General features: G+C 38.9%; 1 protein-coding gene across 1 annotated transcript in view; it reads right to left on the bottom strand.

Annotated features, from left to right (window-relative positions):
• ADAMTS20 (ADAM metallopeptidase with thrombospondin type 1 motif 20) overlaps positions 1-22164 on the bottom strand; it is a gene marked incomplete at both ends in the record, with an annotated part of 166168 nt that overhangs the window by 120882 nt on the left and 23122 nt on the right. The window contains one exon of the mRNA XM_081082830.1: positions 17943-18105. Coding sequence (XP_080938956.1) covers positions 17943-18105 — 163 coding nt within the window. The remainder of the gene's footprint in view (positions 1-17942; positions 18106-22164) is intronic.

The following is a 22164-nucleotide window of genomic DNA, read 5'->3' as shown; positions in this document are numbered from 1 at the left end:
CCTGAAGGGTGTCCTGGATCAGGGTGGGGGTTCCCACTGGGGTGCCTGGCCAGCCTGGGTGAGGGGATGATGGCTGTTTGCAGCTGGTCACACACCCTTCAGGGTGGGGGTCCCCACTGGGGTGCCTGGCCAGCCTGGGTGAGGGGATGATGGCTGTTTGCAGCTGGTCACACATCCTTCAGGGTGGGAGTCCCCACTGGGGTGCCTGGCCAGCCTGGGTGAGGGGCCGAGGGCTGTTTTCAGGCCGACTGAAGCTCCCAACTGCTCCTTTTTTTCTTTTTCTTTTTTTTATTCTGGGCCAGGTTTAGCTCTGCCTCCAGCTCTGAGCCCTCTGCTGCTGAAAGCAGGTATCTGGTTTGTTTAGGTTCTATAATCGAAACTCTGTATCAACTCTAGCTCTGAGATCCTGGCCGGCTGAAAGCAGGTTTCTGGGGTTTTGTTTAGCTTCTATATTTGTTACAATGTTTCTAAAACTGCAAGCTCAGAGGCCGGCAAGGCAGGCGGGGAACATTGGAGTCCTCCGTCACTGAAGCAAGCAAGCCTCATGTTCGCTTCCAGCTGCCTGGCTGCCAGCCGACATCTTGGCTGGCAGTTAATTTGCATATCGCCCTGATTAGCCAATGGGAAGGGTAGCGGTCGTACGCTAATTACCATGTTTCTCTTTTATTAGATAGGATAGAGGCATGGTGCATGGGTGGTGGTCCCGCTGGGGTGCCTGGCCTGCCTGGGTGAGGAGCTGAGGGCTGTTTTCAGGCTGGCCAAGCCCCCCAGCGATGGAAGCTTCCAGCCTCTCCTTTTTTCTTTTTCTTTTTTAATTCTAAAATTTATTTACCTTCTATAATTGAAACTTTGTTGCCTTCAGTGGAGCTCAGAGCCGGCCGCGGCAGGTGGGAAGCTTGGCTTCCTCCATCACTGGAGCAACCAAGCCTCCTGCTCACTCCATGCCTGCACCCAGGTGGCATCCGTGCCTGCCGGCCGCCATCTTGCTTGGGTTAATTTGCATATAGTCGCTCTGATTGGCTTAAGCCGTAGCGAAGGTATGGTCAATTTGCAGGTTTGTCTTTTATTAGATTAGGTATTTTCATATAGAAATAATTTGTTTCATTTTAAAGCAGGAATCCTATGGTTGTAAGAAAGAAACTAAAGTTCTTAAACTTTGTTTCCACAGTTGAACCTCTTTTTCTAATTCCTAAAATCACCCTGCCTTTTAGTATTACTTTGCTCTTGGATTTAAAAATATATCTCAGTGGGAGACTAGAAATTTGGCAAATGAAGTGTGTAGTCCTAAAACTTAGTTCTACCATCCTTTTCTCCTGAGGTGATTTAACCACTAAAACATCCATGACCAATTATTGGACCCTGGAGAAGATCTCAGCAGTATGAATACAAATCTCAGCATTTTCAGGAAGGGAACTTAACCCCATTCCCTTTTCCGCCCCGTCCATTATTTTCTCTAAGATCAAGAAAGCATATCCTTGGGTGAGGATTTTTAAAAGAAGAATTAGAAAGCTTAAATACCTACAAAGCTTTTTAAAAAACTGAACCCTAATCAATTATTCCTAAAAAAAATCCTATCTCAAAGTGCTTCACCAAATACCTCTAAACATTTAAAAAGCAGTATTCTTTCAAACACTCTTTAAAAGAATTAAACATTACAAAACTTGTTTCATGAGGTTTTTAGAAGAAGGTGTAACAGAATATCTTCATGATCTTGGTTTAAAAGAAAAGAAAAGGATTCCTTAGGACACAACAAACACAAACTATAAAGACTATTCATTTCACTAAATTAAGACCAAATTTGTGTTCAACAAAAAACACCATTATTGGAGTAGGAGAAGGTATTTGTAAAATATATAAAAACAACAAAGAGTGTATGTACAGATTATATAATATTTACAAATCAGTAAGAAAATAAAAATAAGACTTGAATACTTCAGAAAAGATAAAATTTAAAGGCAATAAATATATAAAATAATGCAAAAAAGTACTGATATTCAGAAAAATGTAAATTAAAACAGTAAAATATGATTATATACCACTTAAATTGCTAAAATTAAAAAATATTGACAAAAACAAGGCATGATAATTTAATGAGGGCACTTGAACTTCTCATACACGACTGGTAACAATGAAAATTAGCATATTCACTTTGAAAAATGTCAGTGGGGGAGGAGAGAACATAGGCCACATAGTCTAGTCACGCAAAAGAGATATAGTTATTGTTTACTTTTAAATTGTAATAATTATAAGTGTGCATATAAAGGGTGTCCCAAAATTCATGCAAGAAGTAATTTTGATAGACAACACAGGTTTATAATTAAAAATTGTAAAATTCTTATTGATTCATAAAGTATACAGTATAGGGTTATGTATGGAATAGCATATCAGGTAAATGGCCTCCACAGCTTTGCTGGCACATACGCATTCATTTGTTGAAATTTTCCATGACCGTTTTGCATAAATGTGGCCGAATTTCGATGAGGCTCATTTGCATCTTGATGGCTTGGTTAATCGACAAAATTGTCGCATTTGGAGTTCAGAAAATCCACGAGTCATTGTTGAGAAACAAATGCATCCACAACATGTCACTGTTTGGTGCGGATTTTGGGCTGGAGGCATCATGGGACCATTCTTCAAAAATGCGGCTGCTCAGGCAATAACAGTTAATGGTGCTCGCTATCGCAAAATGATAATCTAGTTTACCTGATATCCTATTCCATACATAACCCTATACTGTATACTTTATGAATCAATAAGAAATTTACAATTTTTAATTATAAACCTGTGTATTCTATCAAAATTACTTCTTGCGTGAATTTTGGGACACCCTTTATAACTCAAAATAAGCATATTACCAAAGAAATACAGAGATACCCAGTAGATCTTCCCATTTTAAGGGGGGTGGGAGAAGATGATTTAAAAAAAAAATCAGCAAAAGTAAAGAAATAGGGAAAAAGGAAATAAACTTGGGGCATCATTAATATAAATAACACCCAACACATACTGCTTACTGTAAGCCAACTACATTTCTGGTAAACTTACTTACATTCACTCATTTGTATAACATCAGTATTATTGTTAATTCCATTTTATAGATGAGCAATCTACAACATACAGAAATGAAGGAACTCACAAAACACAATTGATCATTAATGGAGCTGAAATAAACGGAATCATTTTTTGTAATGAAGGTGAATGGCGTAAGTTTGCCTTCCAAAAAAACAAAAGTTTTATAGAATTGGGCTGAAAAAATCCAACTATATATTAACTAATAAGTAGCACATTTGGGATTCACACCCTTGGGGTCTTGCTCCAGAGTCAGTGGTCTTAGCCATGAAAAGACAGTTTGATGATGAAAGTTAAAAGGAAAAATGAAAGAACCATAATTTAACAACAATTACAATGTTAACCATACAGATCTCAAGAGTTTAATCTCTATGGCAAATGAAATAAGAATATGCTATACAACTCTTTGTTTAATTACATTTAGAAGAAAACTAATTTCATACTTCAACACAAAACAGTATGACTCTTGTCACTCTAATGTGTAAAAAAGTGATAAAAATAAATACAACGTATTTTATGTAGTTTAAAATATAAAATTAAAAATAAATTAGGTCTGTACATTTTGATAAGGAAGGATATCCATGATGTTTTTAAATTAAGAATGTAAGCAATATGTATAGTATGTTCCTATTTTTGTAAAAATTTTCACAAAATATACAAACATATATTTATAACATTTTCTATAATGAGCCAAAAAGTTAAGGAAGCACACACCTCAAAGGTTTTGGGCTGTAATAGACAGCTGTAACTGAAGAGGGGATGGTTAAACTATCAAACTATTGCCCTGGCTGGTGTGGCTCAGTTGGTTGAAGCACTGTCTCATGCACTGAAGGGTCTCAGGTTCAATTCCCAGTCAGATACACAGGGTACAGGTTCATTTCCCAGGTGTCTCTGTCTCTCTCTCTCTCTTTCTCTCTCTCTCTCTCTCTCTCTCTCTCTCTCTCTCTCTCCCGCCCCCCCCCCCCACTCTCACATCTTCTCTCTCTAGAATCAATGAAAAACATCCTAGAGTGAGGATTTTTAAAAAACAACAACTATCAAACTTTTTTTTCAGGGCCCTTTAAATCATTGCAATGAACTTGTTTTATTACTATAATTTTTAATTATAATATTTTTAAAACAGCATCTATAACTATTTTACAAGCTACACATTTAATCTCATTACCTTTTATATGTTTATACTTAAGCAGAGTAACAAATGCTGAAGTGACCTTTCCAAATACCCTAAATAAATGAGCATACTCAAAGCTCATTTGACAATTCAATGACATCATCTGTATGCAATGGTTGTCTATTTATGTTCCATCAAGTCAAATGCAAAAATGATTTTTTGTCATTTATTAATAACAAGTGTCAAATAAACCAAAACTAATTTAGACCAAAACAAATCATGAATATCAGGCAACAACAATAATCAGTGAATATAGTCCTTATTATAGTATACTGTATTCTGAAATGCAAGGAGATTGTTAAAAGTCAATAATCCATAAGAATATAAACTACTAAAAATTGTTAAACAATAATTTAATTAGAAACATGTAATTCTACTTAAATGTCCCATACCTTAGGGGGGAAAATGCTGTAATATAAGTCATTCAATAGAATTTAAAAATACCTCTGCATTTATTTAAGAAAAAAAAAGAAATTGGACATTCTGATCATCTTAGTTTTGGGAATTTGTACTCCTCTACATATGCTGTTCAAAAGTGATTTACTCAATGTACCGTTAAGTTCAGTTGACAATCCTTCCATAGCAAGACTTTCTTGATAATGAGGGCAGTATGTTGATTTACATTCTGGCATAATCTCCTTGTCTCATTGCCGATGGGCTCTTGGATGAACACGCGTCTAGCATACCATACCATTAACATGAAACAGCTATCAGCCACTCTCCTAGACCAAGAATCTGATTGGCATGCTTGAACAAATTTCTTTAAGCTACAATAGGATCCTGTGCCAACTTTGAAAATTACAATGCATGAAATGAGGCTCTTAATTGTATTCTTTCACAGAGTGGTACTCTAAAGGTGGCCTTAATTCTCTGCCAGTGGCCTGGAACTGGGCTAGAATCGACATTAGAACTTAACACAATATAAATCTAACTATCTCTGTGCTTATGGCTTAGGGACTTAATGAGAATATGAATACCTAACATAACTGGTTACTTGTTTTAGATGTAGGAAACTATTAAACAGTTTTCTCCTGCATCCCTTCATTCATTTCTCACCATCATGGGAAGAAATTATCATTAACATATCTACTTTATAGATGGGAGAAAATATAAAAAGGGAATCCCTGCTTTGTCAGAAAAAAAAATGTTACAGAATATAATTAGAAACCCATAATTCCACTTAAAAATCCTACCAGCACCTCATACTCAAAAATGACAGAACACAATCTATCATTTTCTTCTCCTATTCCCTAATTTCTACAACTATGAGCAATAATCTCCTAATATCTATAACTCATACTACACTGTATACTACCATGGGGTTCTTCTTTAGCCTTTGTATATGGTCACCAAGTTTTTCCATTTCTCCTTCAAAACATCCCTAGTATTGCACGTGTTGTCAACAATGCCCTTGCCTCTAAATTCATTCAGGTCTTTTTCACCTATTATTAGGATCATGAATGCAAAATTAGACATGAAGTCTCCCAAATAGTCTCGCCATCTTCAATCTCTTATCCCTCCTGTTCATCCTACATTTATGTCCAGAAAAGATTCATTTTTAAGAATAAATCTTTTATCTCACCTTCATGTCCATGGATTCTCATTGCCCATAAGATGAAGTTCAAACCCCTGATCACCACCAGCTCACCACTAAACATGCTCATCACCACCACTACCATCAAGCTATAAACCCTCTAAAGACTGAGAGCACTGTTGGACAATGTGTTCTGCCCTAGTAAGTGCTCAATAAATGTTCATGAAAAGGAGCAAAAAGGATTAAGAGGAAGAAAGAAAGGATGATGAAAAGTTGGGAGATGGGAAAAAGGAAGGAAGGAAGATGAAAGAAAGGAATATACTGAGGAACAAGGCAAAGGAAGGTTTATCAGACCAGAACTTCAAGGTAAGTATAATACTAATTGTAATGTACAACCACAGCAATCCAAAGATGAAGAAGTTGCCTTGGATTTTCCTGATCTCAAATAGGAAATTCACTCTAATTTTTCATCTGGTTTCTGTACAGAGGCCAGAATTGATACTAACACTCTGCATTTGACCAGATGAGAAGACAGATTTTATACCTGACCAATAGCATGTAACCACCATTCTAATCATGAGGGCATTAAATCAAATGAAGCATATTCTAGACCAGGGGTGGGGAAACTTTTCTCTGCCAAGGGCCACTTAGATATTTATATCATCATTTTTGGGCCATACAAAATTATCGACTTAAAAATTTGCCTGCTATATTTGGTCAAACATTCAATTAACTCACCCTTAATGCTTTGGCCGCGCTAGACCAAATGATTTTTCAGGCCTTATACAGCCTATGGACCAGATATTCCACACCCCTGTTCTATATTATCAACATTTCAAACCACTTGTTAAGTGCCCTACAAGACTCCCAACTCAAAGAACTGGGTGTGCTTTGAAATAAAGAACAATCATATCAGATATACTGTGAAATCTAACTTATGTTTTCTTATGATTTAAACTGTTTTTTGTGTTTATTATAAGCCCTATGTTGCCACATTGAATTTTGTTACTAATACTACTATTGCCAATAATAAACACAGTACTTAATGAGTGCTTGCTATGTACCAAGTACTGGTACACTTCATTTAAGTTAAGTCCTTTACTATTAACAACTCTATAAGGTAGATACTATTATCTTCATCTTGTACTCAAAGATGAAGGAACAGGAAGGTTAAAAAACTGCCCATGGTCACATAATCTTATCTAATAAAGAGGGAATATGCTAATTGACCCTCACACCATCGCAAAGATGGCAGCGCCCACAGCCACAAGATGGCAGCGGCCAGTCCCCTCAGCCCCACCAGCACAGCAGGCGTGCGGCAAGGCCGGCCCCACCCCCAGGCACAGGCAAGCCTCGGATATGAGCTGCCCAGCCACCCAGGGCCACCCGAGGCGCAGGTAACCAGGGCCAGCTGAGGACTGCGCTGCTGGCAGTGGCAGCAGCAGAGGTGTGATGGGGGCGTCGCCTTCCCCTGATCGCCGGTCACCTCCCATCCCTGAGGGCTCCCGGACTGTGAAAGGGGGAGGCCGGGCTGAGGGACCCCCCCCTCCAGTGCCTGAATTTTCATGCACCGGGCCTCTAGTAAAATATAATTTGGAACCTATTAAGTTTTTAAAACAGCAGTATTCTATGACAAAACTTCTGAAAATCTATAGTCCTCTCTTACAGAATTGTGGCACAGAGCTTATAAAATGCTTCATGTTAAAGACATTTACAAGTAAATAATTAGAACTGCACCTACTGCTACCAATTGTGCGTAAGACTGTGGACTTGCCTGTGGTCAGCTGAAACTTGAAACAACATAAAAGAATCATTACATCATTAGTCCTTATTGCATCCCTGAATCAGTCACTATTACAGTGCAGATTTTGAAATAGACGTGACACTGGTTACATGAAATTTCATCAGCCACCAACTAAGTGGCATAACAAAGAAATGAATTCAGATTTCCTCAATCTCAGTTATTACATCTGAATCCCACTTTGCATGACTCTTCTAAAGGTCATCTGTGGTAATACATGTAGAATGTGAAGAATTTAGTAAGCAGGATCATAATGGAAAATGCTGTCGCCTCCAAAACTAAAAGAGGAACTAGCTACTCATATTCATGAAAATATGGGTCTAGTTCTCCTTGCATTACAGAAATATAGAGCTGAGTCAAGATTTGCATATAAACCCATTTATTTTTTGCCCTTGCACATTTTTTTTCTATTCCCCCCCCCTTTTTTAAAAAAATTGGGATGACACTGGTTACAAAATTATATGGGTTTCAGGTGCACAACTCTACGACACATCATTTATACACTGTATTGTTTGTTCACCACTCCAAGTCAAGTCTCCATCCATCACTATTTCCCATCCCCATATCCTCCTCCATCTCCCTCAATCACCTCCCCCCGGCAATCACCACACTGTTGTCCATGGATATAAATACATTTAGCTCTACGATTCACAGACTTGAGAAAAATCTGCTACTGTCCTATCACTCTAATGGCCTTAAAAGAAAAAAAAAAAAAAAAAGAGGGCACTGGAAACCTCCCAAATTACTCCCATTAATCCTACATCCAATAAGAAATTCTAGTTCCTTTTGCAAAGTGTGCTAAAAGGGCAAAGAGCACACTGGACAAGTATTACAGAGTAAATACCCTTTCTTCCACATTCTCAAGAATCCAACCCATGGGGATTGCTCTGAAGATATGTAAGATAGATTTGCCTAATAAGCTGAATCAAGTATTCTTGCTCAGATCATGAGTTGAAAATAAGCACACATTCATTAATAAACTCAAAACTTTTAACATTTCTTTCTTAGGTGAGAAGGAATATTCAGTAGCTGTCTCTTCCCAGCTTTTGGCTTACCAACCTCTCCACTGGAAGAGTATGGAAAGGGAACTATGTATCCCTTTGCACTTTGCAAAGTGCTTTCCACATCTTCAAATCCCATCCTTTGTTAGAAATTCTAAGCAAAATGAGACTAAGACAAACTAGCCAAATAATAAAAGTTAGGATGCTTTAGATGGACAATTGTACATATAACAATGTGATACTCCAAACTCCCACTCTAGTACTTCTTGAAAAGATGTTTGAAAATCTTATGAGGTAAATTCATTCTTTAAAGAAAAATCAGTTATTCAGAATTCATGCTTAGCACTTCTAGTGAGCTTATTTTGCAAGTGTGTGTGGCTGAAGTTAGAATATTGTATAACGTTATTAAAAATGACAACAGTACAAGACTCTACCTACCTATCTTATCTTGTTACTAAAGACCCAGTGCACAGATTCATGAACCGGTGGGATCCCTCAGCCTGGCCTGCGCCCTCTTGCAATCCAGGACCCCTCAGGTCGGACTGCCGGTTTTGGCCTGATCCTAGCCTGCAGGAATCTAGCCAAAACTGGCAGTCCGACATCCCCTGAGGGATGTAGTAGTGTATGAAGCAGCAGGCAACCGGGGAGGAGCCCGAGCCAGGCCCTGCACCGCTCCTGCTCATCCCGGCCTCGCTGCACTCGCCAGCTGTGAGCCCAGCATCTGGCGCCTGTCAGTCAAGTGAGCGGCATTCCCTCTGTGGGAGCGCACTGACCACCTAGGGGCAGCTCCTGCATTGAGCATCTTCCCCCTGGTGGTCAGTACACTTCATAGCAACCAAATGGTCGACTGGTCAAACAGTTGACTGATCGCTTAGGGTTTTATATATATAGATTTTCGATGAGCCTTCAGGGCAGTCCATTTCTAGAATATATCCACTTACTATGATTTAACAGAAAATATAACCCTTTGTTCTCCAGACTTTCACAAGGTTGCTCCTGGGCTAGAAGAGTTTCCACATTATCTGACAATCTACCTCATGTATGTGGAATCATTCCCAAAATGCTTTGAGGGTCCTTTAAGTACTAAGCACCCTCAAAATGCAAAGTCAGTTTGAAGTGGGAATTTACAAATATTATAATCTCTCTATTTGCTTTATCAATTCAAGTTTTGGTATAAGACTATTTTTCCACCTGAAGTAACTTGTTGAAATCAGTATGAGCATTTGCTATTATGTTATTAACGATAACTTCTGTTATTTTTATTGAATATTTTTAAAACTAAGTTATAACTCATAAAAATCTAAAATGTAATCTAAGCTTAGACCTAACTCACTCTTTATTCTAATGTTACTCCAGCCATTATAATTGACTCCTCCAGGCTCTGCAATTCCTAAAACAGCTTTTGACTGAAAATAGAATTCTCATGTGAAATACTCTTCTAACTATTAATAATTGATTAAAAGATTTTAAAAAATAAGAAAAAGGTATTTTCCAAAATAAATTTAACATTGAAAAGCTTAGTTCTAATTACAAGCTCTCGCTAAATGAATATAAAATGTTAAAAATAAAAATACTATGTTATCTTAGTAGCACTTATATCTTTATTATGGAATCAGTTTTTGTCCATATTGCTTTTGTCAGCTTTTATTAAGGCTACTATTTTTTAGTTTTTGACAAAAGTGGGGGGGTGGGGGATAAAACTCTAAGATCAGTGATAGATTGAACTCTTATTTTCAAGTGGACATTTTGTTATTTGATTTTATGCTACTACATCACAGAATAAAACACCACCTTTTAAACGAACGTGTTTGTCAATCTTAACACCATGTTCATCTAACATCCAGGCACATTTGTGTCTATACAAAAGAAGTTGCGGACTACAGACTCACAGGTCAGGCTGAGGGAGTTTTCCCCTTCAGAGGTCTGGCTCTCTTCCAAGGAAGAAAAGCCCAAAGAAGCAGCCTGCTCGGGGGAGATCCAGAGGCCTGGATGTTCTCCCCATGAAATAGTATGTCTGTCACCTGACCTGGCAATGGGCCCGACTCTCACTCCCGCAGCAATGATGTTCCCCAAGTGAGGAATATGGACCATCGTCATCCTTCTGCAGTTTTCCTTGGCATGTGTACTCATTGTGAGAGCAGCCCAGTCTGTCTCCATGTCTTTAAATAGGGCTGCTTTTGAATGCTGCAATACTGAATCAGATTCTAATTGCAAATAATTAAAATCTTTGCTTCCTCTTCAGGAGGAAAGCATCACATGGTTAAGCAGGAGGGAGCCAGAGATTAACATTTACTTCACTAAGCATTTGCAATTAAGTTGTGTTTGCTAGACCAGCCAGAGGAAAACTGTAAAATGAGCTATAAGGCTGATTAATGATCTAATACCTTAGATAGAAAGTTTCACATTTTATTGCTCCCCATAAATATATTGAGTTATTTTTCACTTCTGTCCTTTACCTGATGAGTAAATCTAAAAGACTATTGAGTGTATAAAATAAAAAATAACATCTTTATGCAGCCCATATACTCTGGCCCATTATTTTAATCAGTCTCTTCCAATAGGCAATAATTTTCTTTGCTCTTTTCCTATACAACCAGGGAAATATTTAAACCAAATTCACTCATAAACATTGATATACAAATAGTGAGAACCGAAGGTGGACTTGCCATGTGTAAATCAATTGGCTGAACAAAGGGAAAAATACATGTTCGCCTCAGTATATGCAGAGGAAAAGGGTTTTGATAAAATTCCATATCCATTCATAATAAAAATTATTAACCCAGCAATTTAAGGGAACTTCCTTAATCATCTAAAGGGCACCTAAGAAAAACCAACAGACATTGTTCATATCAGAAAAGGTTGAAAGCTTTTCTTTTAAAATTCGTGATGAGGTAAGAATTTTCACTATTGCCATTTTCATTCACTGTTGTTTTAGAAATCTTAGCCAGTGCAATAAAGAAAAATAAATAAAAGATTGAAAGATTGGAAGGGAAAAAATAACTGTCTACATGATGTTCACATACAAAAATCCAGAAGTATCAACAGATAAACTATTAAAATATGTGAGCAAAGTTGAACATAAGTTCAATATAAGAAAAATCCCTGCATCTGTATGTAGAAGTAATAATTTAAAAATGCAATCTATATATTTAAAAGCCTAAACAACCAAATGACCAGTTGCTATGACACACACTGACCACCAGGGGGAAGACGCTCAACACAGAAGCTGCTTCCTGGTGGTCAGTGCACTCCCACAGCGGGAGCACCGCCAGTTGATGGACCCGTCCTGGCGACCCACCAGCTCAGTGCAGCCACTCCCTCCCTCAGTAATCCTGTAGGTCCAATCTCCGGAGAATGGGCCAGGCACCGACAAACCAGGGCTGCCAGCACAATCCCAACAGTATCGCCTGCCTCCTGGAAGTCGGCCTAGGCCCACCTCAAAAGCAGACTTGATAAATACATGAACCAGAACAAGTTGACATGCACAGAAAAAAAAAAAATTCCCAGCAACAAATGAATTCTAATTCTACAGTGAGAGACAAATCGGAACAAATATGACAGTGGTTTGACACCACTGTATTCAGACACATCATAGCTTATTCTTCAATTAGGGGTTATAACTATAGTATAGCATCTCCTATTCTTCCAGATTCATAATTCTATCCTATTCAGCTCCAATCTAGCACAGAGATATTAAAAAACTTGCCTAAAAAACTTAAAAAGAATGAATCATTATTTCTACCCATGAAACACTCTCCAGTTTAATGATGTAGTTTGAAAAAATACAATCCTAGTATAAAGATTTTTAAAAACATTAATTCTTCAGAGTAGACAGGCCCTCCTCCTAGAAAGGAATGTTGTTACCACACCTAAAATGTAAGGCAACATACCTTCCATGTTATGTATTTTTTAAATGCACCTGATTGGATAAACATACTTTTGGTTCCTGCATTTTGGTTCACATTCTCATTGGCCCAGTCTCCCAATGTTGGAATCATCAACCTCATTATAAATAGAACTAGATAATCTATATATATAAAAGCCTAAGCAACCAGCGACAGGCTGACTGGCCGGTAGCTATGACATGCACTGACCACCAGGGAGCACACACTCAATGCAGGAGCTGCCCCCTGGTGGTCAGTGAGCTCCTGCAGAGGGAGCACCACTCAGCTGACAGACAGGTGCCAGACACTTGGCTCACAGTTGGCAAGTGCAGCTGCAGGGGCATGAGCCTCTCCTGCAGACACTCCCCCTGTAGTGGCAGGTATAGAGGTGCCAGGATGAGCAGGAGCAGCGCCCAGCCCGGGCTCAGACTCCTCCCTCACTGCCTGCCGTTTCACCCACTACTTTGTGCCATGCGGTCAATGTGAACAGCTGGCTGGAGCCTGAACTGGTGGGTTAAGGCCTGGCTGTGGCGGCACGGAGGTCTACTGATCCCCACAGGCCAGGCCGAGGGACCCTAATATAACCATAGATAAAACAGGACTTCAAAGCTAGGGCTTGCCAATGACAGAATGGCAACACAAAGTAAGGAACATATAGAAAAGATTGATTTTTCTCTTTGGGGTGCATTATTACATACATACTATACCATTTCATTATCATGTCAAACAGTACAACTGGCAATATAGGTCAGCTAATAAGATAAACCTGTATGCATGGAACAAACAACTGTCACACCATCTCTGGGTTTCTTCCGCTCACAGAAAACATCTGTAATTTGAGGATGATTGTATCTCAAAGACTTACTATAGGGATCAATGAGCTATGACTATGAAGAGTGCTTTGAAAAGTATAGAGTTTTTCATAACATATATGAGGCCGTTTTTGTTGTTATTTTGGTTATTTTAGATAAACATCGATGTGAGAGAGACATAGCAAGGGCCGGGGCTCAAGCCTGCAACTGAGGTATGTGTCCTTGACCGGGAATCAAACTCAAGACCCTTCAGTCCAAGGAATGATGCTTTATCCACTGAACCAAACCAGCCAGAGGGCTATGAGGTAGTTCTAATACCAGAGGATTCACAATCTCAAAACCTTAATAGGTCAAATCTTAAGAAAATTTAAGATTTTTCTTTAGTTTGGGACAAAATTTAACTTAAGATCATTACTAATACAATAAGACTGAAAAATAGCTCCTTAAGAAAATAAACTACTCATGCACTTTAGAATACTAATCCTATATAATAAAAGCCTAATATGCTAAGTGTCCAGCCAAATGGTCGGTCGTTCAACCAATCAAAGCACAATATGTTAATGATATGCTAAGGCCTCTCAACCGCTTGCTATCATGTGCACTGACCACCAGGGGGCAGATGCTCCGACTGATAGGTTAGCTTGCTGCTGGGGTCCAGCCTATCAGGACTGAGCAAGATGGGCCCGACATGTCCTGGAGCCCTCCCGCAGTCCCTCCCTGACTGTCCAACCTCCCACATCCCTCCCTGGCCCTGATGGTGCAACAGTGGGATCCCTTGACCTGGCCTGCACCCTCTCACAATCCGGGACCCCTCAGGGGATGTTGGAGAGCCAGTTTTGGCCCGATCCCACAGGCCAGGCCACGGGACACCACTGGTGCACAAATTCGTGCACCAGGCCTCTAGCTAACAAATAAAGCAAAAAGGGTAGACCTGAGTAGTTGAGGCAAATTTGTTATTCAAATCTAAATCAGTCTTCTTTAGTTAATAGAGTAGGATTTTTTCAAAAAATTAACACTACTTAAGTGTCCACTATAGCAAGTGCTTAATTTAGACAGATATTTGGACACAAAAAGAAGAAAGGCTTCTTTTTAGGGGCATGGATGAAAAGGTAGGTGAAGAGAGACAATAGCTTCAGATTAGATGTATTAACTCTAGGTGCCACTGGGACATCCAAGAAACATGAGAATCAGACAGTTGTAGACCTGAGGTTTAATCTTAAAACAAGCTGAAGTTAAATCATTTTTAAAATATGTAGCATTGAAATTAGTAGTTAAATTAGGAAAATAAAAATAAATAAATCATGTAGACTCTATATAAAAATGGTGTAAAATAGTGGCCAAGAACATTTTAAAAATGCTTAGAAGATAGGAAAGCAGTAACAACAACTGGGAAGAGAAATGGGAGAAATAGTAAGAAAGAAAAGCAGCAAAGTTGGAAGCAAAGTGTATCAGAGAAGCCAAAAAAAAAAGGGAAAATTTCCCTAAAATGAAGTAACAATATGAGAGATTGCTTTTGGCAAGTAGGTCATAAGTGATCTTTGAGAGAGTAGTTTAACAAAGGATGGGCAGAAGGGGGAAATCTCTAGAGTCATGTCTATTTGTATTTAGAAGCTTGAGCTGACTCTTAAAATCATCAGTAACAAGTTAATAGTTGAAAATATTGGCCATGGTCATGGTCATATTTATAATCCTCTGTCTCTAGGTTAATTGATGGCACTTCTTCCTCTGCCCACAATTTAAAAAAAAAAAAATGTTTTTAAGTGTCAGGGACTTTGGAAATCATTAAATAAGAGATTGCAAATTGGCAGTTAACAAGACAAATTCAGCTCTCACGTTTCAAACTTTCCCCCTCCCACACATTTTTAACTTCTCTATAAAATTCCAAGTTCTGGTAAAACTGATCCCACATTCCCAATGCAACTTTTGCAAGCATACACATCCCACTGACCTGTGGCTACCTGGACGCCCTAATGACACCCCACTTCACTCATTTCTGATAACAGCCTGGTTCCTGTAGCTGTGAGGTATTTAAGGTAGAAACCCATAAACTTGACATTTATATAGGAAACATTAAATCCATTAACCATCCACTACTTATGCTTATTAAGACAGAGAAGTTGCCAGAACTGGTTTGGCTCAGTGGATAGAGCGTCGGCCTGCAGACTCACGGGTCCCGGGTTCGATTCCAGCAAGGGCATGTACCTTGGTTGCGGGCACATCCCCAGTGGGGAGCGTGCAGGAGGCAGCTGGTTGATGTTTCTGGCTCTCTATCCCTCTCCCCTTCCTCTCTGTAAAAAATCAATAAAATATATTTAAAAAAAAAAAAAGACAGAGAAGTTAAGGTCAGTATTTTCAGGGCTCCCTTTCCCTTGGGTTTTAATTTTGTTAGTGTGTGCGGGATTTTTGTTCACTTTTTAGGTTGTGTGTGTGTGTTACCATTTCCACTGGGTATTACTTAGAACACATCTGATGTCTACCTGGGAGCCTGGCATCATCCTCAATGGCTAGATATGGCTACCGAATATTAACTAGTATGGCCTCACGGCACATGTGAAATCTGATGTTGAAAATAATTTGAACTAATTCATCAAAGCTGAAGCCACTACAAGTTACAAAATTTTAGGGTCACAATAAATTAAAACCATCAGCCCTGGCCAGGTAGCTCAGTTGATTAGAGCGTTTTCCTGATATGCCAAGGTTACAGGTTCGATCTCCAGTCAGGGAACATACAAGAAGTAACCAAATGAATGCATGAATAAGTGGAACAACAATTGATGTTTCTATCTCTCTCCAATCAATCAATAAAAATTTTTTAAAATTTTAAATCATCAATAGAAATATTTTTTAAATGACTTTTCTTTTTCTACTTAATCCTTTTGGTTCATATGCTAATTTTTAAGCCTACCTGTTTGAAGAATTCGCCTAAGGAATATATATATATTCTGCAAGTATTCCTGACCGACATGTGAACTAGGGGGGAAAAAGCCTTTAATAATATTTTACTACATACATTCAAAACTATTTTTATGAACAAAATGATTATTAGCAGCTAATTACTTAGACCCTTAATCGACTGCCTTGTTTAGTGATTAAAAATATGTATGTTAATTGTGCCCAAAAATGGAGGCAAGTTAAGAATCTAAAAGGTTACTACCTTTAACATTTTAGTAGATAAATGTTGTGGAAAAATATATTGTGAATGAAAGAAAACTAAATCTGATAGCTTTCTATTTGCTTTTTATTTGTAGTTTTTATAATAAATCTTTAGTATAAAAATTTGTTAAACCAAAGAGCCTGGCCTCAATCAGAAATCTCTTCATTTCTGATAATGAACACTTACTGTGAATGCAAAACCCTGCATATCATTAGGTGAAACATTTATGCATTCAGAGTGTCTACTTGGTGGTTTTCTTCTTAAGGAGCTAAACAGTTCGTTAAACAAGCTGCTCCTGAATGGTAGATCAGAACAAGCATACGCTGCCTTCTGTAGAACTCTATTGTGAGGCTGTGCCCATTTGTGTTTTCTTTGAAACCATGAAAATGAAACCCTTATGCTCATATTAAAAGCATAAGAAAGGCATCTATTATGTCAATAGATTTAAAACACGGCCTGTGACACAGTGAGAACCACTCCAAAACGGCCCTCTTATTATAGCAAAGGTTAAGAAGTGCACTCCCAGGAAAACCTTCAAAGGCCTACATGTCATTATATTCCCAAACAGATGGCATCTCAGTGCTTGGAACTATAGTTTATGGACACCTACAACCTCAAATAAATCCTTTCTAATCCCACTCTTTTGTCTAGATTTTGTACTTTGATGATAACCGCAGGTGCCTTTCTCCATTCTTCACAAAATGATAGACAATATGGTGAAGATTCATGTTCATATGTGGATACAACTCTTAAAATGACTCCTATGCAACATATAAGTAATTTACCAGCAACAGATTCACACTTTAAGGATATCTATGATTCCTGGGTTCTAATTTACTAGAAGTCTTCAATAGTGTGAATTTTAGAGGAAAAATTATGAAAACCTAGCTCTCGCGTATATTGCTGAAGTGTAAATAAATTGATAAAAACCACTTTGCAAAACTCTCAAACTCAGGAGATGGGGACAAGACTACCATAGCAACACTGTTTATAATAATGAAAAACGGCAAACAATCCAAAAGTTCAACGGGAAAATGAAGATATGAGTCGTGATAGAATCAAGTACTGTACAGCAATGAAAATGAATGATGTAGATGAAACTCAGTCACGACACAGAGCAAATGGATAAGTCACAGAAAACTATATACATTTCCTTCACATAAACTTAAAAGCCTGCAAAATTGAACATGTGATTATTACTTATAGAATTTTAGATAGTTCACTTTTAACTATCTAAAATTCTGCTAGAAAAATTAAATCATACTCACCTAACACATTGAAGTAAAAACTTTATATGGTCAGTTGCTACATACCTCATATACTAAATACTTTTATGAATTTAAATTCACTCTGCTACAACAAAGTTGCACACAGACATTAAATGATTTCTACTGGGTCAAGAAAATGTGTTTAAAATGCCATATACTTCAATATTTAAAGAAACTATGAAAACTATAAACTATAAAAAGATTTAAATAGTATCATAATTTAACCCAAGTACCTTTACTTCATAGTTTACCTGAAACGTCACAAGGCTTATGAGGATGCAGAAAATAGTTCCTCTTTAACTCCTGTCTGTATATAAGATGTGGCTTGTTGTGATCATCGTCATGTTCACTCCCATCTGCCTTCATTATAGGTTCTAAGAAATATTCACCATCATGTGCTTTAAATGTTCCCATCTGAAGATTTAAAAAATATAAAAATTAACTATTTTTTTCATCACTAAGAGAAAACAATACATTGTGCCATATGTTAAAATTAACACACACAGAAGCAAGACAGCCAGGAGTCTGTCTGTTTACTGAATGTCATCCACTGAACATAAAGTTTCCGTTCTGTGGCTCACCTTTTTCTCTCAGCACATATGTATAAAGTTATGAACACAGGACAGTATTCCAATGGGCTGAGTTGAGATGACAGGTATTCCAGACATAAACAATGGCACAGGCAGCAGCATCAAAATGGCAAAAAAATGTCTAGCACATTCTAGAAATAAGAAACCTGTTTGGCTTGGTCTACGTACAGTAGTAGTATGAGACAAGATGTAAAGGTAGGTTGGGGTCAGAAAAAACAGATGTTAAATGTAATGCTAATAGATTTGAATTTGTAAGCAATGGGGAGCCATTGAAGTTTTCACAAAAACCTGTCTTCTGAATTTCAGAATTCAATATCCAACTTACTTTTTGATATCTCCACTTAGATTAGTAGCATTCACAACCTTTACATGTCCAAAGCCAAATTCTTGATTTCTGGTTCAAACCTGCTGTTTCTAAAACTCTCTCTTTTTCAGTAAATGGTAACATTATTATTCAGATTGCCCAGGACAAAAATCCTTAGAGAAATATCAAGGATGACTCTTTCTTTCATATCCCACCTTCACTCCACCTTCAAGATCCTGAATGCTGAACCTTTAAAGTACAACTGAAATCTAGCCACTCCTCCCAAATTTTACCACTATATCCATGATCTCTTTCTCAAACTAAACCAATAGCCCTTTATAGTCTAGTCTCCACAGAAGAGTCACAGTAATTTCTCTTAAGTCTATATCATGTCACTCTAAAAAGAGAAAACAAAAAACACTCTAGTGACTTTTCATATCACTCAGTAAAATCCAAAGTTCTTTCAATGATCTACAATGTCCTGTGTGATCTGTCCACCCCCTTTCACCACCCGCCCCTCCAAGTACACAGATGACTAATAGTTTTGACTTCTCCCACTTGCACCTTGGCTCATCCTAGTGTCTTTGCTATTCCTCAAATATGACAAGTATATTCTCCCCTCAACACCTCTGTACTTAGTAAACCATCTGCCTCTCAATGTTTCCCTGATGGCTCTCACTACATGTCTCCACTCAACATTCATCACCCTATATAAAATGACACCTAAACTCCTACTTTGGCTCTTTTATCCAGTTTCATTTTTCTTCATAGCACTTATCACTAATGGGTATATTTTTATTTATGTTCATTTGTTCCTTGTCTGGTACTATCCACTAAAATATAAACTCCATGAGAGCAGAGCTTTGCCTGCACTCTTTTCTACATGCCTCTCATGCCGGCTGTGTACCAGATATTGGATAACATATTAAATGACTAAGTAAGACTGCAAGGTATGCAATGTAATCTAGTAACATGGAGTGCTATATATGGTAGAAAAAAAATACTAGCAATTATAAGACAGAGGCTATAGCCCAGAAGAGAGGTAACAAACCTGAATGGCAGTGACAGCGATGGGAGGACAGTTGGAACAAAAAGTTACAAGATGCCAATGCCCAAGGAAAGCAGAAAACCAGGGAGAGAAAGAGTTTATGATAAAGACAATTTCCTGGGAAAACATAATTTACCAAACATAACTCCAGAAATGTTAAAAATCTCAACAGACCCCTTTTCTACCAAACAACAGAAAACGTTATCAGAGTTTTACCATGAAACCTCCAGGTCTTAATGGTTTCACAGAGAAATTCCACCAAACCTTGAAAGAGCAGATCATTCCACTGTTATTTCAACTGTTCCAAAATATCTACACTAATAAAAGGGTAATACGCTAATTAGACCAGGTCGACCGGACATTTTCCAGTCGTCCTGCCTTCCTCCTGGACAAAGCCATGGTGGCGGGGGCCGAGGTAGAGGTGGTTAGGGGCGATCAGGCTGGCAGGGGAGGGCAGTTAGGGGAGGTCAGGCTGGCAGGGGAGGGCAATTAAGGGCAGTCAGGCTGGCAGGGGAGGGCAGTTAGGAGCAATCAGGCAGGCAGGCAAGTAAGCAGTTAGGAGCCAGCGGTCCCAGATGGCGAGAGGGATGTCCAACTGCCGGTATTCAGATATCCCCCAAGGGGTCCCAGATTGGAGAGGGTGCAGGCTGAGCTGAAGGACCGCCACCGCCCCCCCCCCCCCGCCCCCGCCCCGTGCACGAATTTCATGCACTGGGCCTCTAGCTTTAAAAATAAAACATTCAAGTTAATTTTATGAAGCTAGTGTAAACTTACAGCAAAACATGATAAAGACGGCAGCAAAATTAAACAAAAAACATACAGGATAAGCTCATATGTGAATATTAAGATAAAAGTCCTAAATTGTATTAGCAAACAAAATTCAGCAACACATGGAAAGAATAATACATCATGAGATGGAATTTATCAGAAGAATGTAAGTATGATTCAATATTGGACATCTATCAATATAATTCATTCTAATTGTTTATATGAATAGAAAAAAATCATCAAGGCATTTATAATAATAATAGTTAACTCCAATATGTCTAGAAGACATTATTTATACACATTTTGCATCTATTTTCAGATAATAATAACTCTTTGGGGTAAAATCTATTATTACCCCTCTTTAAAGGTGAAATAAATTAAGAGCAGAGGTTACATAACTTGCTTACATCTTTTTTTCCAGTAAGTGACAGAACCAAGATATGAACCCACATAGCCTGGCTCCACAATTCATGCCTTAATCCATTACACTGGACTAGTTATCATATTCCAATTTTTATAAACCCTGCAAAATAGTTGACAAATATTTAAAGAACAACTATACTATGTGCTTGGTACAGTTCTAGAGGCTATATATGCAGAGGTGACCATGATAAAAATCTCTGCCTTCAACAATTTAAACTTATATAGGAAAACATAAATAATTAAAAATATAGCATGCCAGGTGATAACAGGTGCAATGGAGAAAATAATTATGTGGAGACAAAGAAGATTTAACTTTGGTTGATGGGCCCAAAGTGCAGTATACATATGATATTTCATAGAACTGTACACTTGAAACCTATATAATCTTATTAACCACTAGAAGCCCAGTGAACAGATTCGTGCACCAGTGGGGTCCCTTGGCCTGGCCTGTGAGGATCGGGCCAAAACTGGCTCTCCGACATCCCCTGAGGGGTCCCAGATTGCAAGAGGGCACAGGCCAGGCCAAGGGATCCCCACCAGGTGCACCAATCCATGCACTGGGTCTCTAGTATTCATATAAGATCTTTGGTTAATCTCTTTCCACCCTCCTCCCTCCCCCTTTCCCTCTGAGATTCATCAGTCTGTTCCATGTTTCCATGCCTGTAGTTTCTGCTCCTGCATTGAGCATCTGCCACCTGGTGGTCAGTGCACATCATAGCTACCGGCCAGTTGGCCAGCTGCTGGTTGCTTAGGCTTTTATATATATAGACTAGAGGCCCGGTGCACAAAAATTTGTGCACTTGAGGGGGAGAGAGGCATCCCTCAGCCCAGCCTGTGCCCTCTCGCAGTCTGGGACCCCTCAGGGGATGACCATCTGCTGGCTTAGGCCCACTCCCCAGGGGAGTGGGCCTAAGATGGCAATCAGACATCCCTCTGGCAGCCTGGCATCCCAGCAGCCCTCGGGGGATGCCCACTTGCCAGCAGAGAGCAGACCTAAGCTGCAGTTGGACATCCTTAGCACTGCTGAGGAGGCAGGAGAGGCTCCCACCACCACCACTGTACTGGCAGCCATCAGCCTGGCTTATGGCTAAACAGAGCTCCTCCCATGTGAGAGGGCCCTGACCACGAGGGGGCAGCTCCTGCATTGAGCGTCTGCCCCCTGGTGGTCAGTGTGTGTCATAGTGACCAGTCATTCCCAGTCCTTCTGCTGTTAGGGTCAGTTTGCATATTACCCTTTTATTATATAGGATAGAGGCCTGGTGCACGGGTGGGGACCGGCTGGTTTGCCCTGAATGGTGTCCCAGATCAGGATGGGGGTCCTGCTTGGGTGCCTGGCCAGC

Source organism: Myotis nattereri (genome assembly GCF_964212035.1).
Source record: "Myotis nattereri genome assembly, chromosome: 2".
Taxonomy (NCBI): Eukaryota; Metazoa; Chordata; class Mammalia; order Chiroptera; family Vespertilionidae; genus Myotis; species Myotis nattereri.
Note: the sequence above shows the minus strand (reverse complement) of the source record. Positions and strands in the feature narration are given on the sequence as shown.